Genomic DNA, 15,565 nt, shown 5'->3' with positions numbered 1-15,565 from the left:
TATATATACATGAAGCAGCTATCATGAATCTTTTTAATGCTATATTTGTTTAGAGAGTCAGAGGGAGTGACCTATCCGTCCAAATGAATGCAGTGTTGCTGTAAAAATGTGCAAACAATATGTTTGTATTTGAAACTCAAGAGAGGAAATGTACATTCTCCCATGCAAGTTAAAAAAGAATAATTTTAATGAAAGAGCATGGAGAACATATATAAGTGTGAATTAATAAGTCCAATTTTGGTTGTTTAGTAACGATAAAATAGTCTGCCTAATTTTAAATCTAATTTTAAACTTAGATAAATTCAAATTCTACAGCCTAATTTATTTAAAAATATTCATCTTTAACTCGTCTCCAACATCAAATCTGCATGACGGAGATAGCAAAACCATAATAATGTTATCTTCTTTTTGTTGAAAACTCCAAACAGTCAATGATCAGAGTAAGCAGGTAAAATAAAGCTCCGAAGGTTCAAAGCCTGAAGCAAATGGTTTGGAGACCACTTTCATGTTAGGTGTTTCACATTGTGATTTCATAAGGTATGTGCGTCACCGTATACCAAAATAGCAGAGGCTTTATATTACTGCTCTTACAAATATGATTTATTTATACTGAAAAGAGTGTGATGAAAGCCATTTCGGAGGCTGTGTTGCTGGTACAGGCGAGGTGAATTCATAGCTTCAAAACGTAGAGCGTGGAGCACAGCGTGCTGATCAAAGTGGCCTAAAATACAGGCACATGTGTGTGCTTTTAGGAAGTGTTTGATTATCCCAAGTGAGACGCAAATAAAGTTATAAAGAGGAAATGGGAAAATACAAGACAGCAGACAGCATCAGTCATAAAGTGAGTTCATTTCTGGAAACATTTTCATCTGCTGCTTCTCTGAATGTGCCTAAAATATAACTCCTTTGATAACATCAATCTTCCTGGCGAGTGTGAATAACTTTCTCCGAACTGAGAACTCTTTCCTAAAATCATTTAAACTCGAGAGGAAAGAATAGCAGCTTCCTTTTCTACTGGAATGCTTCTGGTTCCACACCTTTGCTTTGGCCAGACGCTCTTCCTTCCTTTTAGAGTCCAAGCGGGTCACTGTCAGGATCAGGAGTTTTATCCTGTGTCAACATTAGGAATTTAGTAAATTGGCTACATATTCTTCCTGTGAGCATTACAGGTTCTGTCAGAAATGCATGTAGGGCAAAGCAGATGCAGACATTGGTTGGACAGAAGACCGTAGACCCAGATGAAGTATGTAACAGATCCAAAACTTCCAAGTTCTGATCAAACAAAGCACTGGAGACACAACAAGAAACCTGATGCAATGCAGCACAACACGTCCAGTGGGGAAAAATAAAAAATAAAAGCCAAAATCCCAATGCCAGAAATCACGGTCTCCATTTTTTTACTGCTGTTATTTTGTGTCTTTTGTGTCTTTTTTATACTGATGCTTAATATTTTCCTGCAGTAGTAGCAGTAGATCATTTCATTTATCTACATTTTTATTTGCTTTATTTGTTTTGGGGATTTTTTGCATGTTAATTTATTTAGTCATTCATTTTCTAATTATTTTTAATTTGGACAGTCTTAGCTGTCATTAGCATTTTATTTGAAGAAGCACAACTTAATTAAGACCAGATTTTTATATATTTATGAAATATCAGGTTTGTGTGAAAGGACTAAAAACAGAAAACCGTTTTGAATCTAAAGTTTCCATTAAACTTCTAAAGTTTATAACTACATTGCATTGCTTTCAATGACTAATGGGTATGAGAATGATTTCATGTATTAATACTCGTATAGTTTAAATATTTTGACATCCTTGACATTGGAAAACCTCCTTGCTATCAACCTCATTTTTAGCTTCCTTCCACATATTCTTATCCAAAACATTAACAATGCTTTTATAGAGCAGAAAAATGTTGGTAAAAAATGTAAATATTGCTAAATCTGCAGGGGGGATTAAATGAATTTGGTCCAAACTGTAACAATGCGATGGAAAGTGTGAAACCACGAGTGCATTGGCAAATCTTAACAAATATTGCAAAAATGCTGAGAACTGATCTCCATTGGGTCACATTTTGCATATGTGGTTTTCTCCAAGTACTCCGGCTTCCTACCACAGTCCACAAGCATCCATGATATTTTATTAAAATTCAAGTTAAGAGAAAATAGACAGTTGTTGATTCTGTGTCTGACTTTGTCACAAACTAGTTGGGAACCTTTCGAGGGTGTACCCAACTTCTCAAACGTTTACTGAATACAATCCAGGCCCTAATTAGAGCATAACAGAGACAGAAAATGGATGGGATCTTGCAAAGAGGTCACAGACGAAGCCCCAAAATGTTCAAGTTCTGCTCGGATATCTGTGGGGTACGCCTCATTATTTGTGATAAAAACACATGAATGAACCACAACCTTTAGAGACAATGCAAACCTTAACATCCCAATACTAGACACCAAACTCCACAAGTTCTGTTTGTATTTCTTACAGGATACAAATTTATTTAGGACTAAACTAGAAGCCTAAATGCTGAAGCTCACCAGTAGTTTTATCATGTTGACTTTATTTTATAATATTTCTCCTTGATTTTTAAAAAGTGCTTTTAATTATAATCTATTTAACTCAATGACTTACATATTTAGGTTTCTATTTTGTTTTTTAAAGTCTTGTTAGTCAACTGCATATCGAGATTACTGTTCTGCATTTCACAGTATTTCATTTATTTCAGTCTTTCATTGCCGTATCAGTGTATCAAATTATTTTAGACTTAAAAAATGTTACATTGATATTTTTTATAAAAGAATTACTGTATACATCAATAATTGTATTATTACTGTTCTCCTTTTTCTTCTGACTATTAGCATATTAACAAAATTATTACACAGTTAATGTATTTTTGTTTCTATTTTCACAGTTTTACTATGTTAAAAATGTTGCATCTTTAAATTAAAAATATCTATTCCAATTTTTTTGCAGTCTGAAAGATTATATTGATCCCTTATCACACATCTGAATGCCATAGTGGGAAAATCTAAAACCTGAAGAAAATGTATTTTGTACATTTGTAAGTAAACACTATATATTGTGCTTTAAATTGTATTTTTCTATATAATTGTTTTTATTTATTTCACAATGAGATATTTTTTATGAGACTGGACAAGTCATGAATTTACTTAAATATCCGCTGAGTAGTTTTGATATGCTGTACACATATATATTGTGTACAGCATATCAAATATATTGGTCAGTTTGTTTTTATTTTTTATACCTCAGTTTAAATCGAATTACTCTTCTTATACATAAACTTGGTTTTCTCACTTATTATTTTAATGTTTGGAAAATGAAGATAAAATAAAATCCTCTAAATAATCCTTCTTATCATGATATTTTTTTATTTACTGCAATTATTCTAAAACCACATAAGCTTTATTGATAAACCTTTGCTTCTTTTTTACTAAATATGCATGGATTTGTATTTCACTCCAATCCCTAATCAGAAAAAGCATCTAAAGCTCTGCATTATGAACTTGTGAAGCAGTAAACCCATCAGTTATTTGATTTGTGTAGTTTAACCAGTGGAGTTGAGAATATTATTGTGGATCTTCCAGTCTCCATCCATAAAACCATTAAAATGCCCCATCTAAGATTCTGTGAAATCATGAGGACAAAGCTCCGGAGTTGGCCCCCCGTTCTCTGCAAGTTGTTTGTTTGGGGTCTCCAAAGATACGTTGGTAACCTACCACAGCCCAAGTTTTTAGGAATATTATTACATTGAAGCTAAGGTGGATTATCGCTGTCGTTCAACCCTGTGGTACATTTGACTGGAAACATAACCAGCATGTTCCCAAACTCTAGTACTTTAAATGCCGAAATAAACTCCAGCCTCCACGTGACCCTGAATCAGACAAAGCGGCTACAGACAACGGATAGATAGTCAGACAGAGGTACCTAAAAGCAAAGAAGGACACAGACAGTTCATCCGAAATCCCACATTCTGGTTCAACATAGACACTCCACAGGCGCCAGGACACAAAGGCAACAAACCACAACACTCTGCAATGCCACATACTACAGTTCCCAAAAGTGCTTCCATTTCGGGGTAGATTGAAGGTGAACTTGTCTCGTTTGTAATGGTTCATTATCAAGGGTTGTATTTTATAGATTAGTACTACACTTTCTGTCATCGGCAGTCATTTTCATATCAGCTGATTTATTGAGTATATTTGTAATTATAATAATATTGGCAGTTCAGCATTTAATGTAGCAATATTTTGAATAATTAATTTAATTAATCTTAGTCTTTTTCTCTATACCTTAAATCATTTCTGAAGCTAATTTTGAACTGTCTTAGTTTTATTTTTTTTTTTTAGTTTGTTGACTGTCCAGTGGGTTCCTAAATTGTCCCTTACAGGAAAAGATTGTTTTTCAATAGAGAAACCTTTAACCATTGTATCCTTCCAGAGGTCTGTCTTTAGTGGTTTTGCTTTTCAGCTAAAGATATTGTGACCTCTTCTTCGACGAATAAAATCAGACTCCAATCCCTGAAGAACTATTCTTGGGACAAGTCCTATTTCAAAATATCTCATACCAGATTTTAAATAATGTCATCCAAAAATATGTGGAGCGTTGCACATAGCTAAAAAACCTGACCGTGACTGGCGCCCCATTGCCGTCAGCCCTGTTGCTGTGTGCCCAAATGTTTGAATTTATTTTGAGGCACGATAAGAAAAAAGTTTTCCAGCTGAATTCCCTCCATATTTTAGAGCTGGCTGTGGTCTGCTGTGTCCTGCATGTGGAATGCCAATGATTTCTGAGCAAGGGTAGAAGTGGAAACAAAGGTAGACTGTGACCTAATAAGAAAAATATTTTGCATAACTTTTACATTAAATACATAAAATAAACTGTTTTTAACATACAGCTGTGACAGAAACAAGAAAATCAAGATCAGCATTAGGTGGAAATAACCCTGATTTGTAATCATGGCTTTCATGCGTCTCAGAATGCTCTCTACTGGTCTTCCTCAATACTTTTGGGTGCAGCTAATTGCTAATCATTAGGCAGAATAATGTGTGTTTGAATTGAAATTCAAGAGAAGCTGAAGTATATGCAGAGATAATGTTTTAAGGAAGAAATGGTTTCCAGAGCTTTACATTTAATTTCCTGTAGTAGTCGACGTCACATTGTGTAAATATTTTTACGAGTCCATAAAATAGTTTTTTTCAATATGATAATCGACGCCCTTATTACACAATACATAAGGATATTTACTGCCCTACCTTTTAAAATATGTTAACTCAGACTGGTATTCCTGTCAATAAAAGTTCAATATTTGAAAGTATAATTTTACTATTTGGAAAATGAGAACAAAATTTGAGTGAAAGTCATTTCTACAATGCACTATATAATTCAACTCAACATGGTTTATTTATGAGGCCCCAATTCACAGCAAATGTCATTTCAAAGTACTTTACAACATAAACAGTTTGAATTCGCATACAGTTATATAGAAGGACACAATGGCTTCTGTTTACTGCAATCATTGCACAACCACATAAATTAAAAATGGAATTTTCTGTGAATAAGTGCAGCACTGTCCCATTGTCACCAATAACATCTTTTAAAGTCTTAACATTATCCCCTATTGTTTGCACGGTTTTAGATTAGCATCTTCCCATGGTTTAAACTGAGTCGATTTAATTTCACTTCAAAGTTTCAGTCTTTTGCCTGTTTACATATAAGCATTGGGATTGACTGGAAAACTCGTATTCCTTAATGCAGCAGTCGCTCTCTTTGATCATTCGAAGTGAAATATTGACACAAAAATGTTGCAATTATGGATTTGATCTCAGCACATAATGATCCAAATAACTCAGCAGCACACGTGTCTGTGCAGTGCCACACAATTTTCTTTATGTGGGAGATTCTGAGACATTTTGAAGCACTTTGATCAGGAGAAAAACTCTATCAGCTGAGCTATTCACAAGCTCAGCTGAGAGCCACCTGGGTCCTGGGCTGCATGCTATACGAAAAGCCTATTTTCCACAGCGGTAGGAATTGCCATTTCCTCCTTCACTTCCGACCTCAAACAGCGGAAGTGGCTGCATGTAATGTGAAGTCCATAGGACGCAGGGATAAATAAAAAGAATAACATCAAAAATTACACCCAGCAAGTAAATACTTAAGTCTGCGAGAAGATTAAATGGAAAGCCTTTATCTTCCTCTTTATCCGTAACGTCATTAATCATTGAGACGATGTTATTAAGCCACATTAGTGCTCACATTAGTTACTGGATGCAATAATGAAAACACAACAGGCTCATAAAACTGAGTACTATACCTCATACATTAACAGCTGCCAAGGTCACATTAGCATGTCTCATTAGTCAATGCCTTAGACCCGTGTTAGCTGTTTCAGGGAATACATCACTTAATCTTCACAGATACTTTTCATCCCTCAGGAAGATCACGTTCAGATTCAAGGAAGATCAATAAAACAAATCCGTCCTGATTGTTTGATTAAAGAAATGACGCTGATCACCTGGTCCGCCTCCTGGTATGATTGATCATTCCCCGCACAGAGAAGGCGGCCAGGAGACTTCTGCATGATGACAGCATGATCAGACAAAGGAGAGAAGTTAACACCAATCCTCTGAGCTAAAAGAAAAACAAAAACATCCCAACAGACCACTTGCATCCAAATTCTGCTGTGACTGGCAAGCGTAGCAACCGGGACAAATGCAGTATGGATTGATTTTATGATAAATAAAAACATCTGTTTGTGACTCATGCATGAACATTGTGAGTGTCGGTGAAGAAAGTGGACATTGTTTTCATGCAGCCGTTCATTTTAAGAAGAAAAAGGGCTGTTTGTTTTTTTTCTTTTTCAGAAAAGAATAGTTTCCTTCATAAAAACTTTGACTATAGATCACGTGATGATCTGAAAACTTCCCAAATCACGGAGCCAAGAATGGGTATGACAGCTGCTATTAATTAAGTTTATCATTCTGTTACTGAAAGGTAGCCAGGCTAGTTTATGGCATTTTCTCAATAATCACATTTTATGCTGAGAAAAACAGATTTTTTTTTTTATTACTATGCTGTTGATATTTGGCAAAATGGATTGACTTTGATTATCCTCTATGCAAACAACTGAGCTATAGTATTTAGTATTTTACTGTGGACGATGCCACTAATATTGGAGCGACAATGTTGGTGTACCATCATGGAGGTTCATCCTGAATCTATTCTTTGGTGTCCAGGCTTTTCAACACAAACCTGTTGTCACCATGACTCTTTATGGCATTTTAGATTATTTTTAAAAGTAATAAGTTAATCCTGCATGAATGTTCCTTCAGCTGACATGTTAAGGTTGAATAAGAAGCTAGCACAACCATCCAGGCTTTGGTAATACTTAATTTATAGCTAGGCATGAGAAAATATTTTTTGTATGTCATGAAATACGGATTTTAAAGGTTAATTTTCTAAATTATAATGAAACTTATATTAATAAGGCTTTATTAAACTGAGAAAATGCAATCTTTTACTGATAATCCTGAGGTAAAGGGAAAAAGAATTAAAATCACAAAATAAACCTTTTAAGGTGTGTCATCTGCTGGCTTCCATACTGAAACCGTTGATTACATTTTTGTTTTCCTTTACTAAAGGCCGCTTTAAATGAGATCATAAAATAAACCCATATAACTCCACAAGCTAAAATAAATCACTAATAACAGTGCAATTTTTGTGTGAACTGCTCATTTAAATTTACAATGAACTGAAAGCAGAGACACCTTTTTCACGCTCCAGTTAACATCATGTCTTATTAATGCCTGCCCTGCTGTTGAAAGTGAGTAGTTCCCCTTAGGGTAAGGATGTGAGTGCCTGGTCCAAGTGCTATTGCATTCTGGAATTAAAGGCAGAGTAAAAGGTGGTTTTCTTGCATGACATACTACAGCACAGTTAGTCCTATAAAGCCTATAATGTTTGTAAAAAATCCCCCACTGTGGACCTGTCGGAAAACGAACACTGGCTTCACAACTCATTACCAAGAAATCCAGAACTCATTTCTCATTCCAGGAAAATACGTCTGTCTTTTGTTTAGTTAGTTTTTTTAAATCACGACCCAGAATTTTGTGATACTGAGAAAAGAAGTCGATCGCATCTTAGGGAAGACACTATTTTAGTCAACGTTAACTCAGATTAACTTCCTAAACATTATAAAGTAAACTTGAAAGAGATTGAGATGTAATTACTCGTTACTTCTGCATGCATTGCCAAGCTGCAGATCATTCATAAATGCTTCTAAGAAAGATAAAGTGCAAAGTACAGTGTTCTTCTTTTTTCTTTTTTTTTTTAAGAAAACTGCTGATAAACTTTTATTTATGTGACAGTGCATACCACTAACATCATGCATTTGCTTCTTGGTTGAGGCAAATTTTAATAATTTACAATCATATTGTGCAACTGGAATAATAAAGTACTTCAAGAGGTGAAGTGAGATCTGCAGGGGAAAAAAAGTATGGAATGCTTGCATTTTAAATTCTCAATCGTTCCAATAATAATTCTATTTCTTACCTTGAGTTTGTCATATCGGTCGCTGAGGGCCGCCACTTGGTGGTCTCGATGTCGGCCGACAAGCTTGCACAAGGCGCAGATCAACTGTTCGTCTGTTACACAGTACATGTTGACTTTCTCGTCCTCATGCTCCAGACACATGAGCCCCCGGAGATGGGAGTCCTGCAAGGGTTCAATCAGCCGGTGGCCCGTGAAGGGTTTCTTGTTTGGGTGGGTGGCCTTGAGGCATTCCTCGCAGTACGACACCTCGCAGGTAACGCAGGTCTTCACTGCATCCTGCGGGGGATCCTGCTCGCAGAACTGACACTGCACTCGATCCGTAGGAGACGTCATGGCTTTGCCTTCTGGGATCACCCGCTCACGACGAGTCTCGCTTGGGGAGTTGGGTCCACTCAGAGAGGCTTTCTGGTAGCGGTCGATGATGTTCTGTAGGGTCACGTTGCGTTTGAGTCCCTCTAGGCCTCTCTGGTTGAGAGTAATGACATAGCGACAAGTTGGACACTGGAAGGCGCTGATAGACTGGATAGGCTCGCTGGGGGTGCAATGGGAGACCAAGATACGATGGGCACAGTTGAAACAAAGACTGTGAGCACAGGGCAGCAGCAGTGGGTCCTCAAAAAGCTCCAGACAGATTGGGCAGGTCAGCTCAGACTCTAGTGTTTCCATTTTCAGGCACAACAAAGAGGGATTGTGAGCGAAATCCAGGGAAGCCGATCAGCTATCTATGAATGACACAAAGGAAAAAAGCTCAGTTACTCAGTTATAGAAAGTTGGGGGGGAGAGAGTTAAAAACTAATTAAATAGATGTTGGAATGATTCAATCCAACTGTCCATATTTAATGAGTAGAGAGGCATAGAGATCAGATTTGGTAAAAAATTCTAAATAAGAGAGCTTTATCACAAGAGCTCCTAGATTTCACAAGCATTAATACTCTTATGTGGAAGCTGGTAGTCAGGGAAGATCACTTGGATATGGGTTATTTTCAGAATCAGTAAGGTGATTAAAACATGTCAGTGGCAGCATAGAGAGGTAAAAGCCAAACTAAAAAGAAAACTGTAGTTTCTGAAACATGTAAAGACATGTCTGCAGTTCAAGAGAGATCAACATTTGCAGCAAATAGCAGGAAGTTTGAACAGATACAGTTTTTAACCGCAGTCTACTATGGAAAGTGATTGACATTGTAATGTTGGCAGTCTTTTGGAAAGTGTTGCAGAAGGGCTGCTTATTTACGCAAGAGAAAATACAGTGTTTCTACTGTTTCAGTAGCAATGTTTGTTAGTCTCACTAGAATTGGTAATATGCCAAAGCCAATTTAAAATGTCTTTAAAATGTCTCCCTTATACTTTATCTGTTATTAAGTAGAGTAAAATAGTAGTTTATGGTGACATAATCTCCCTCACAAACACCATACAGTTGTCTCTACTGTTAATATATTTAATTAATGACTGCTTACAAAAGGACTGGTAGAAAACAAAAAAGTGAATGTTCTGTGAATGATTGGAGCCATGACATCATAAGTCCTCTGAAAAAGGACTTGAAAATTTGCTAAAATTAGTATCAGCAAGTAGTGTGAATGGTGCTTCTCTAGAAAAAATACAAACAAAGCCTGAATTAAACAAGACTTTTGCACAACTATGTGTTACTTAGAATAATCAGAATTTATTAAGTCAGTCCCATCTTGAGTTTTATTTGGCTTTTCTTTGCAAGATGAACTCAAGTACATGCATTGTGTAAATATTTGTGGGACAGTTAGGATAAGCAGGTGTCTGCTACTAATAAATAACCCTTTGCCTATTTGGTGCAGATCTGATTTGCTGAACTTGAAGAATGTAGCTGCAGCTCATTTTAATTTGGCTCCAGGGGAGCCTGCATGAGTTCCCCTCTGCACTGTCGTCCACTGGGGAACAGAGCAGCGAGGACTGACAGCTCAGCCAAGCAGAAGTCTATTGGCCTGCTTGCTGAAGGCTGGGGCTCCACACCGTCACAGACACTAAGCCTTTGTTCCCTGGTCACTCAGACACCCCCAGCTGCAAGCGGACGCACCGGACTTCACAGAGTCTCCCTGTGCGAACTTTACCTCCACTCATTAAGCGTGAAGAGGGCAAAAGCTCATTATCAAGGACAGTCGGGCCACAAACGGCCCCTTGAAAATCATGCAGGACGCCACAATTATCTCAGAGCAAGTTTGTGTTTTCCGTTGTCCTCGGATCTCCAGACTTTTGCTTGTCTTACTGTGGCTACAACACAAGAAGCAATTCTTGAGCATGTCTCCTGTGACTGGGAAGCATCTGTTGGCCTTTGTTAGCTTGTTACTTTATTCTTTACACACAAACCTGCCAATTCAACTGCCAAAAAATTCCTTTTCTGGATTAAACCTGATCTCTCCCCCACCATTGTTGACAAAAAAAATAAAAAATCTTAAACAGAAAAGCTTTCCTAACAAATTTTAAGTGTACTTTATAACACTGTCTCAGGAGATATGCTATATGTCTCAGACTTTCTAATTTAATTTCAGTGGAAATCCTTGTTTTTCTAATATTACTTTTTAAATATATATATTTTTTTACCATTTTATTAATCAAAGGTAACATTTTTGAGTAATAAAACTTCAGAGCAATAAAAAAATTAAAAACCGCAAAARACACAAAAACATCGCAGACTACATTAGGTTTTGCAGGTCTTGTCAAACAGGTTYGCCTATTGGAGCATGCAGTCTGTGATAAAAACAAGGCAAATAAAGAGCAGTTTTAAATAAGCGCAGTAGGAAGAGGTGGCTATTCTGATGTCATCACCAGCTATATCATAAGACATCCTGGACTTAYACAAAAGCTTGTAAAATAACACTGTGGCAAAGAGCCACTCCAAACAGCCCCAAGTATTTTCTGCATTCCTAAAAGCGCTCCCATTCATACAAAGTTTACTTTACCCACCGATGGATTTCGCCCCACTTTGCACTGCCGAGACATTTTTGCTTCAGGGAAACCTCTGACCTGAATCATGAAAATCTGTTTCTAACAAATGCAATAAACATGGACTCCGGYGTGAAGCACGCATCCAGATGGCACAAGTTTTCCAGACCCCAGTAATCCTGCTGCAGAGCTGTCATTAGGCGAAAGATTGAGCAAGAGGTAGCAAGCACAACAGGAAAAGTTGCCCGACAATTCCAGGAAAGCCAGCTCCACCTACAGCGGGAGCTCCGGCCAGAGCTTGGGAGAAGAGGAGGAGAGCGGACAGCAGTGAGTGTGGGGAGAGAGGGAGTAAAACGTCGAAAACAAACGGAGGGGAYGGGATTGTTGCAGAAMCCTCGTCCTCACAGGCAGGTCAGTGTCCTCGCAGCCCTGCCCATTCAGAAATTCAAAGCATCGGGATCAGTTTCAGCTTTCTTTGTGCAACTGTTCCCACTGTTTCATACAGCACAATGCTGTGGGCTCAAACTTTTTCCTGGCACTTCCATCAGGGACTCAAGGGTAAAAGTTGACAACACAAGCTGTGATGAGAGTTGGCCAGGCTATACAGCAGGGTCATGACTCTTTTTGCAGCCAGTGAACAAGTGATGAGAACCAAATAATAAGTCCTGTTGGAGGCAGATCCTCTCCGGAGTAATTCAAACTCCGGCATTATCGTACAGCTTGCGAAATATCTGCGCGGTCTCAAAGGAGAATGTTCAATAAGACTAGAAAATGAAGCCAGACATGACTTAACATCATCGGCAACATCCACATCTGTCACAGCTGGCGCTGWTGTGGCGAGTCAGTGAGCAGCCATCTGCTTACCATGTGCGACTATTTCCGAACACACCCCTGCTGGGTTTCGTTTTGGTCCTCCTGTCACTCAGAGGGGTCCCCCAGGAGGCTCGCCGCTCTCAGAGACAGACAAGAAGCTGTAAATATTAAAAAAGCTCTCGCTCAAGTCCAGACACACCTGTAGGTGCTAACTTCTAGGGAGAGAGAGACATGAAGGGAATGTGACTGGGATTCCCTGGGTGCTTTCTGTGCAGCCTCCAGCGGGAAATACATTCACTCGCCCTGGAGCAGAAAAAGGAACTTACCCCATTTGTTCAGTAAAATGATGAACGACAATGTGAACATAATAACCTTTGCTCACATTCTAACTTTAAAGCACATACTAATCAATTTTCCATTAAAAAAGTGGGAATTTGATTGACATACCAACACATATTCACTTAATATTTAAACTATCTGTGTGCAATTTAATCTCAAATAAAGCCAGCTGTTCTGTGAATCACTTACGAGTTTGTTAGAGCTCATTTATATAGAAAAGCATCATGAAGACAAAGGAACATGTCTGACAGCTCAGGGGTGGTATCGGGGTGAAGATTAAAACTATGTCACAAGCTTTGATATCATGGCACCACTGCACACCTGCCAGTGGCATAAAGAAAAGCATTATTGAGAGAGATCCTTAAGTCCAATTTGCAGTCTGCATGGCWCACACATAAGGGACACATTAAACATGTTGTAAAATGTGTTCTATTCACAGTTGTCACTCCCAAACCGCTTACAAGGAAGTCAAAGGGTCCACGAGGATACCCATGTTCACCTGACAGTTAAGGGGTTTTAAGAACTACAGTGAAAGGGTTTAGAACTAAATTATGTGTGTTTAATGGATAACACTCTGCATCTATGTGAACATACTCCACTGTAAAACATGGTGTTGGCAACATCCGGGTGTRGGAGCTTTTTTTCGGGGACAGAAAAGCTGGTCATAGTTGATGGAAGATCATGTCGCTGAAGCGGTATGCCTATAGGATCATTGTCCGAAAGGTTGATCTAGAAATTGTTATTTTAATATGGAAAAGTTCACTGGGGGAAAAAAAAAAACAGACTTTTTTCAGGCAGTGTTAAGGAAAGGTTGGTCTAAAACATTGGAATTCAGCCCCAGACAATGTGCCAAGGTACCGAAATGACATGTGGAGTTACATTTTGATTAGGAAGTAATGGGTCCTTTATAGATGAAACAATTAAAATGTCTTTGATATGAGGGCAATTTCCTGCTCAAACGCTCCTTAATCCTCTTGGTTATGGTCTTTTATCACCCTTAATGATAGTCCTGATCCATGTAGGCCATTCAGACTCTGAAAGATTGTTATTGCTCTCTGTCTTCTTCCCCGGGCTGACACCTAACATATTTATCTGTAATCCTGTCCTGGTAGCATGGCTGTGACCAATGAAGGGGGCCAGGGCTGGAGGAGCAGCAGAAGCAGCCGGCTCTGCTCAGTTCTGCTCAGCTCAGCAGCGGCCCACTCAGGCCTAATGTGATTTACAGCTGCGGTGGCACCAGCCAGCTGATTAGACTGACTAATCTACCTGATCTGCAGCTGCACACATTACCCAGATCATCGTTAATGGAGCCTGTACGGCCGAGACACAGGCTGTAGTTTAAATGATAAAAGAGCGCAACCTAATTACTAACCTTAGCATCTCTGCGACTGGAGTTTAACCTCATCTGTACATGTTGGCACGGAGAAGAATAACGGTGTTCCGGGCTAATAATAAGCTTCAGGTGAAAACCGTGGCTCTAAATGTATCGTTTCTGGCATTTCACGAGTCTGGTTGTGCTAACAAGTTCATTTGGTTTCCTGTCTTACAGTCTGAGCAACGCAGGTCAGACTGGTCGGCAGCAACTTCTCATTTCCTCTGCGAGGCTTGGCAGGTGCCATCAGCGGGAAAACACCCTATCCTTTCCACGACCACAGGAACTTCAAGGAATGCGACTTTCCAAGCATGCAGCTGCAACCCGCTTCCTCCAAGTTCACACACGGTTAAAACTACTCKGTTACTCGTTGAGTTAAAACGTCAATGTACTCATTTAAGTTTTGACTTTTTAAGTTTGGAGAAGTCGTTTAGGGTTGACGATTTCCAAGTGGAGAAAACACGCAAATGGCGACATCTTGTGGTTGTTTTGCAAAGCTGCATACAAGAAAGTATTCRCACCGTCACATGTTTAGCAATACATTAACAAACATTGGATCAAAATGTGAGAAAATATACCCASTTTAACGACGGTGACTTTCAAATAACTACTTCTTGGAAAATTGTAAAACTTTTCTCAGAAGTAAGAATATCTCGTCCATCTCTTCGAAAGCTTTAGTTGTTCTTCCTCTGAAGCAAGTTTTTCTTGCTCTAAAACAAGAACAACTTGCTTTAGAGCAACAMAACTTTATCCAACTAAAGCAAGTTGTTCTTGCTTTAGTTGGATATGTCTTTTGAACATATMTTCCTGATGTGTTCAAAAGTCAGGATATGTCTTTTGAACATATAACACAGCCGTTATAAGATTAAACTTTGTAAAAGATAATTCTGGTTAAAAAATGGGGRAAAAAAAGACTACTTTTGTTTCTTGCCGGTTTTCAAAACKGAACCTTGGGAGGATTTCTGATTTGCTCCAAGCTTTTCACCGTTTTGAGATCATCCCATTTTTACAATAAATACTGTTTTGCTTCTTTAAAATGATCCAGATTAGCTCTCAGAGACTGAAGATGATGGACTGGAGGTAATRGCTTATCCAACACGGGCAAAAACGAAAATSGATTTTTGGCCTCCAATTTCAAGAAGYGTCATATTGTTTTTTTCCRGATGCTATTTTGTCAACATTTGAATATTCATCTAAGTTGCACTTTGTTGGAATACATTTACCTGGAAAGTAGGAGACAGTGTGACGTCAATGTACTTGCTGTTTGAAACCAGCTGAGAACTTTAAAGAAAACAACGTTGGTATCTAATTTTATGAACTGCTAATACATTWGAATTTTTTTTGCACTGAATTTTCTACCAGACACTTGCACTGCCAAGAGAGGMATTACCTGTTCTGTTCTCTGTAAATGATTTACACAGGAAGGTTATAGGTGGTGCACCACCAACYTTATCTCCAGTGTAAATAACTTCCTAATTCAAACATGACAATGTGTTTTAAAGTTTCTTTTAAAATAGCTTTTGTGTTTAACGCCAAGGTGGTGTTTTTGACACTGGAGTTG

General features: G+C 38.2%; 1 protein-coding gene and 1 long non-coding RNA gene across 8 annotated transcripts in view; one reads left to right on the top strand and one right to left on the bottom strand.

Moving 5' to 3' along the window:
* mid1 (midline 1) overlaps window positions 1–15,565 on the bottom strand; it is a 40,487-nt gene that overhangs the window by 11,090 nt on the left and 13,832 nt on the right. For 4 of the 7 annotated variants that reach the window (XM_008400353.1, XM_008400398.2, XM_008400382.2 and 1 more), the window contains exons 2-3: window positions 8,571–9,292; window positions 6,535–6,594 (exon numbers count right to left, since the gene is read on the bottom strand). In XM_008400353.1, coding sequence (XP_008398575.1) covers window positions 6,535–6,594; window positions 8,571–9,236 — 726 coding nt within the window. In that variant the 5' untranslated portion in view covers window positions 9,237–9,292. Of the gene's footprint in view, window positions 1–6,534; window positions 6,595–8,570; window positions 9,293–11,501; window positions 11,825–14,004; window positions 14,186–15,565 lie in introns of those variants that run through there. The other 3 variants (XM_008400390.2, XM_008400362.2, XM_008400407.1) reach the window with 3 other exon arrangements.
* On the top strand, window positions 14,004–14,907 carry LOC103459098 (uncharacterized). The gene is made up of 2 exons (XR_532673.1): window positions 14,004–14,094; window positions 14,182–14,907. It is a non-coding gene; the product is annotated as an uncharacterized LOC103459098 (long non-coding RNA).

This window comes from Poecilia reticulata, linkage group LG2, assembly GCF_000633615.1.
Source record: "Poecilia reticulata strain Guanapo linkage group LG2, Guppy_female_1.0+MT, whole genome shotgun sequence".
In the NCBI taxonomy this organism is placed as follows: domain Eukaryota; kingdom Metazoa; phylum Chordata; class Actinopteri; order Cyprinodontiformes; family Poeciliidae; genus Poecilia; species Poecilia reticulata.
Note: the sequence above shows the minus strand (reverse complement) of the source record. Positions and strands in the feature narration are given on the sequence as shown.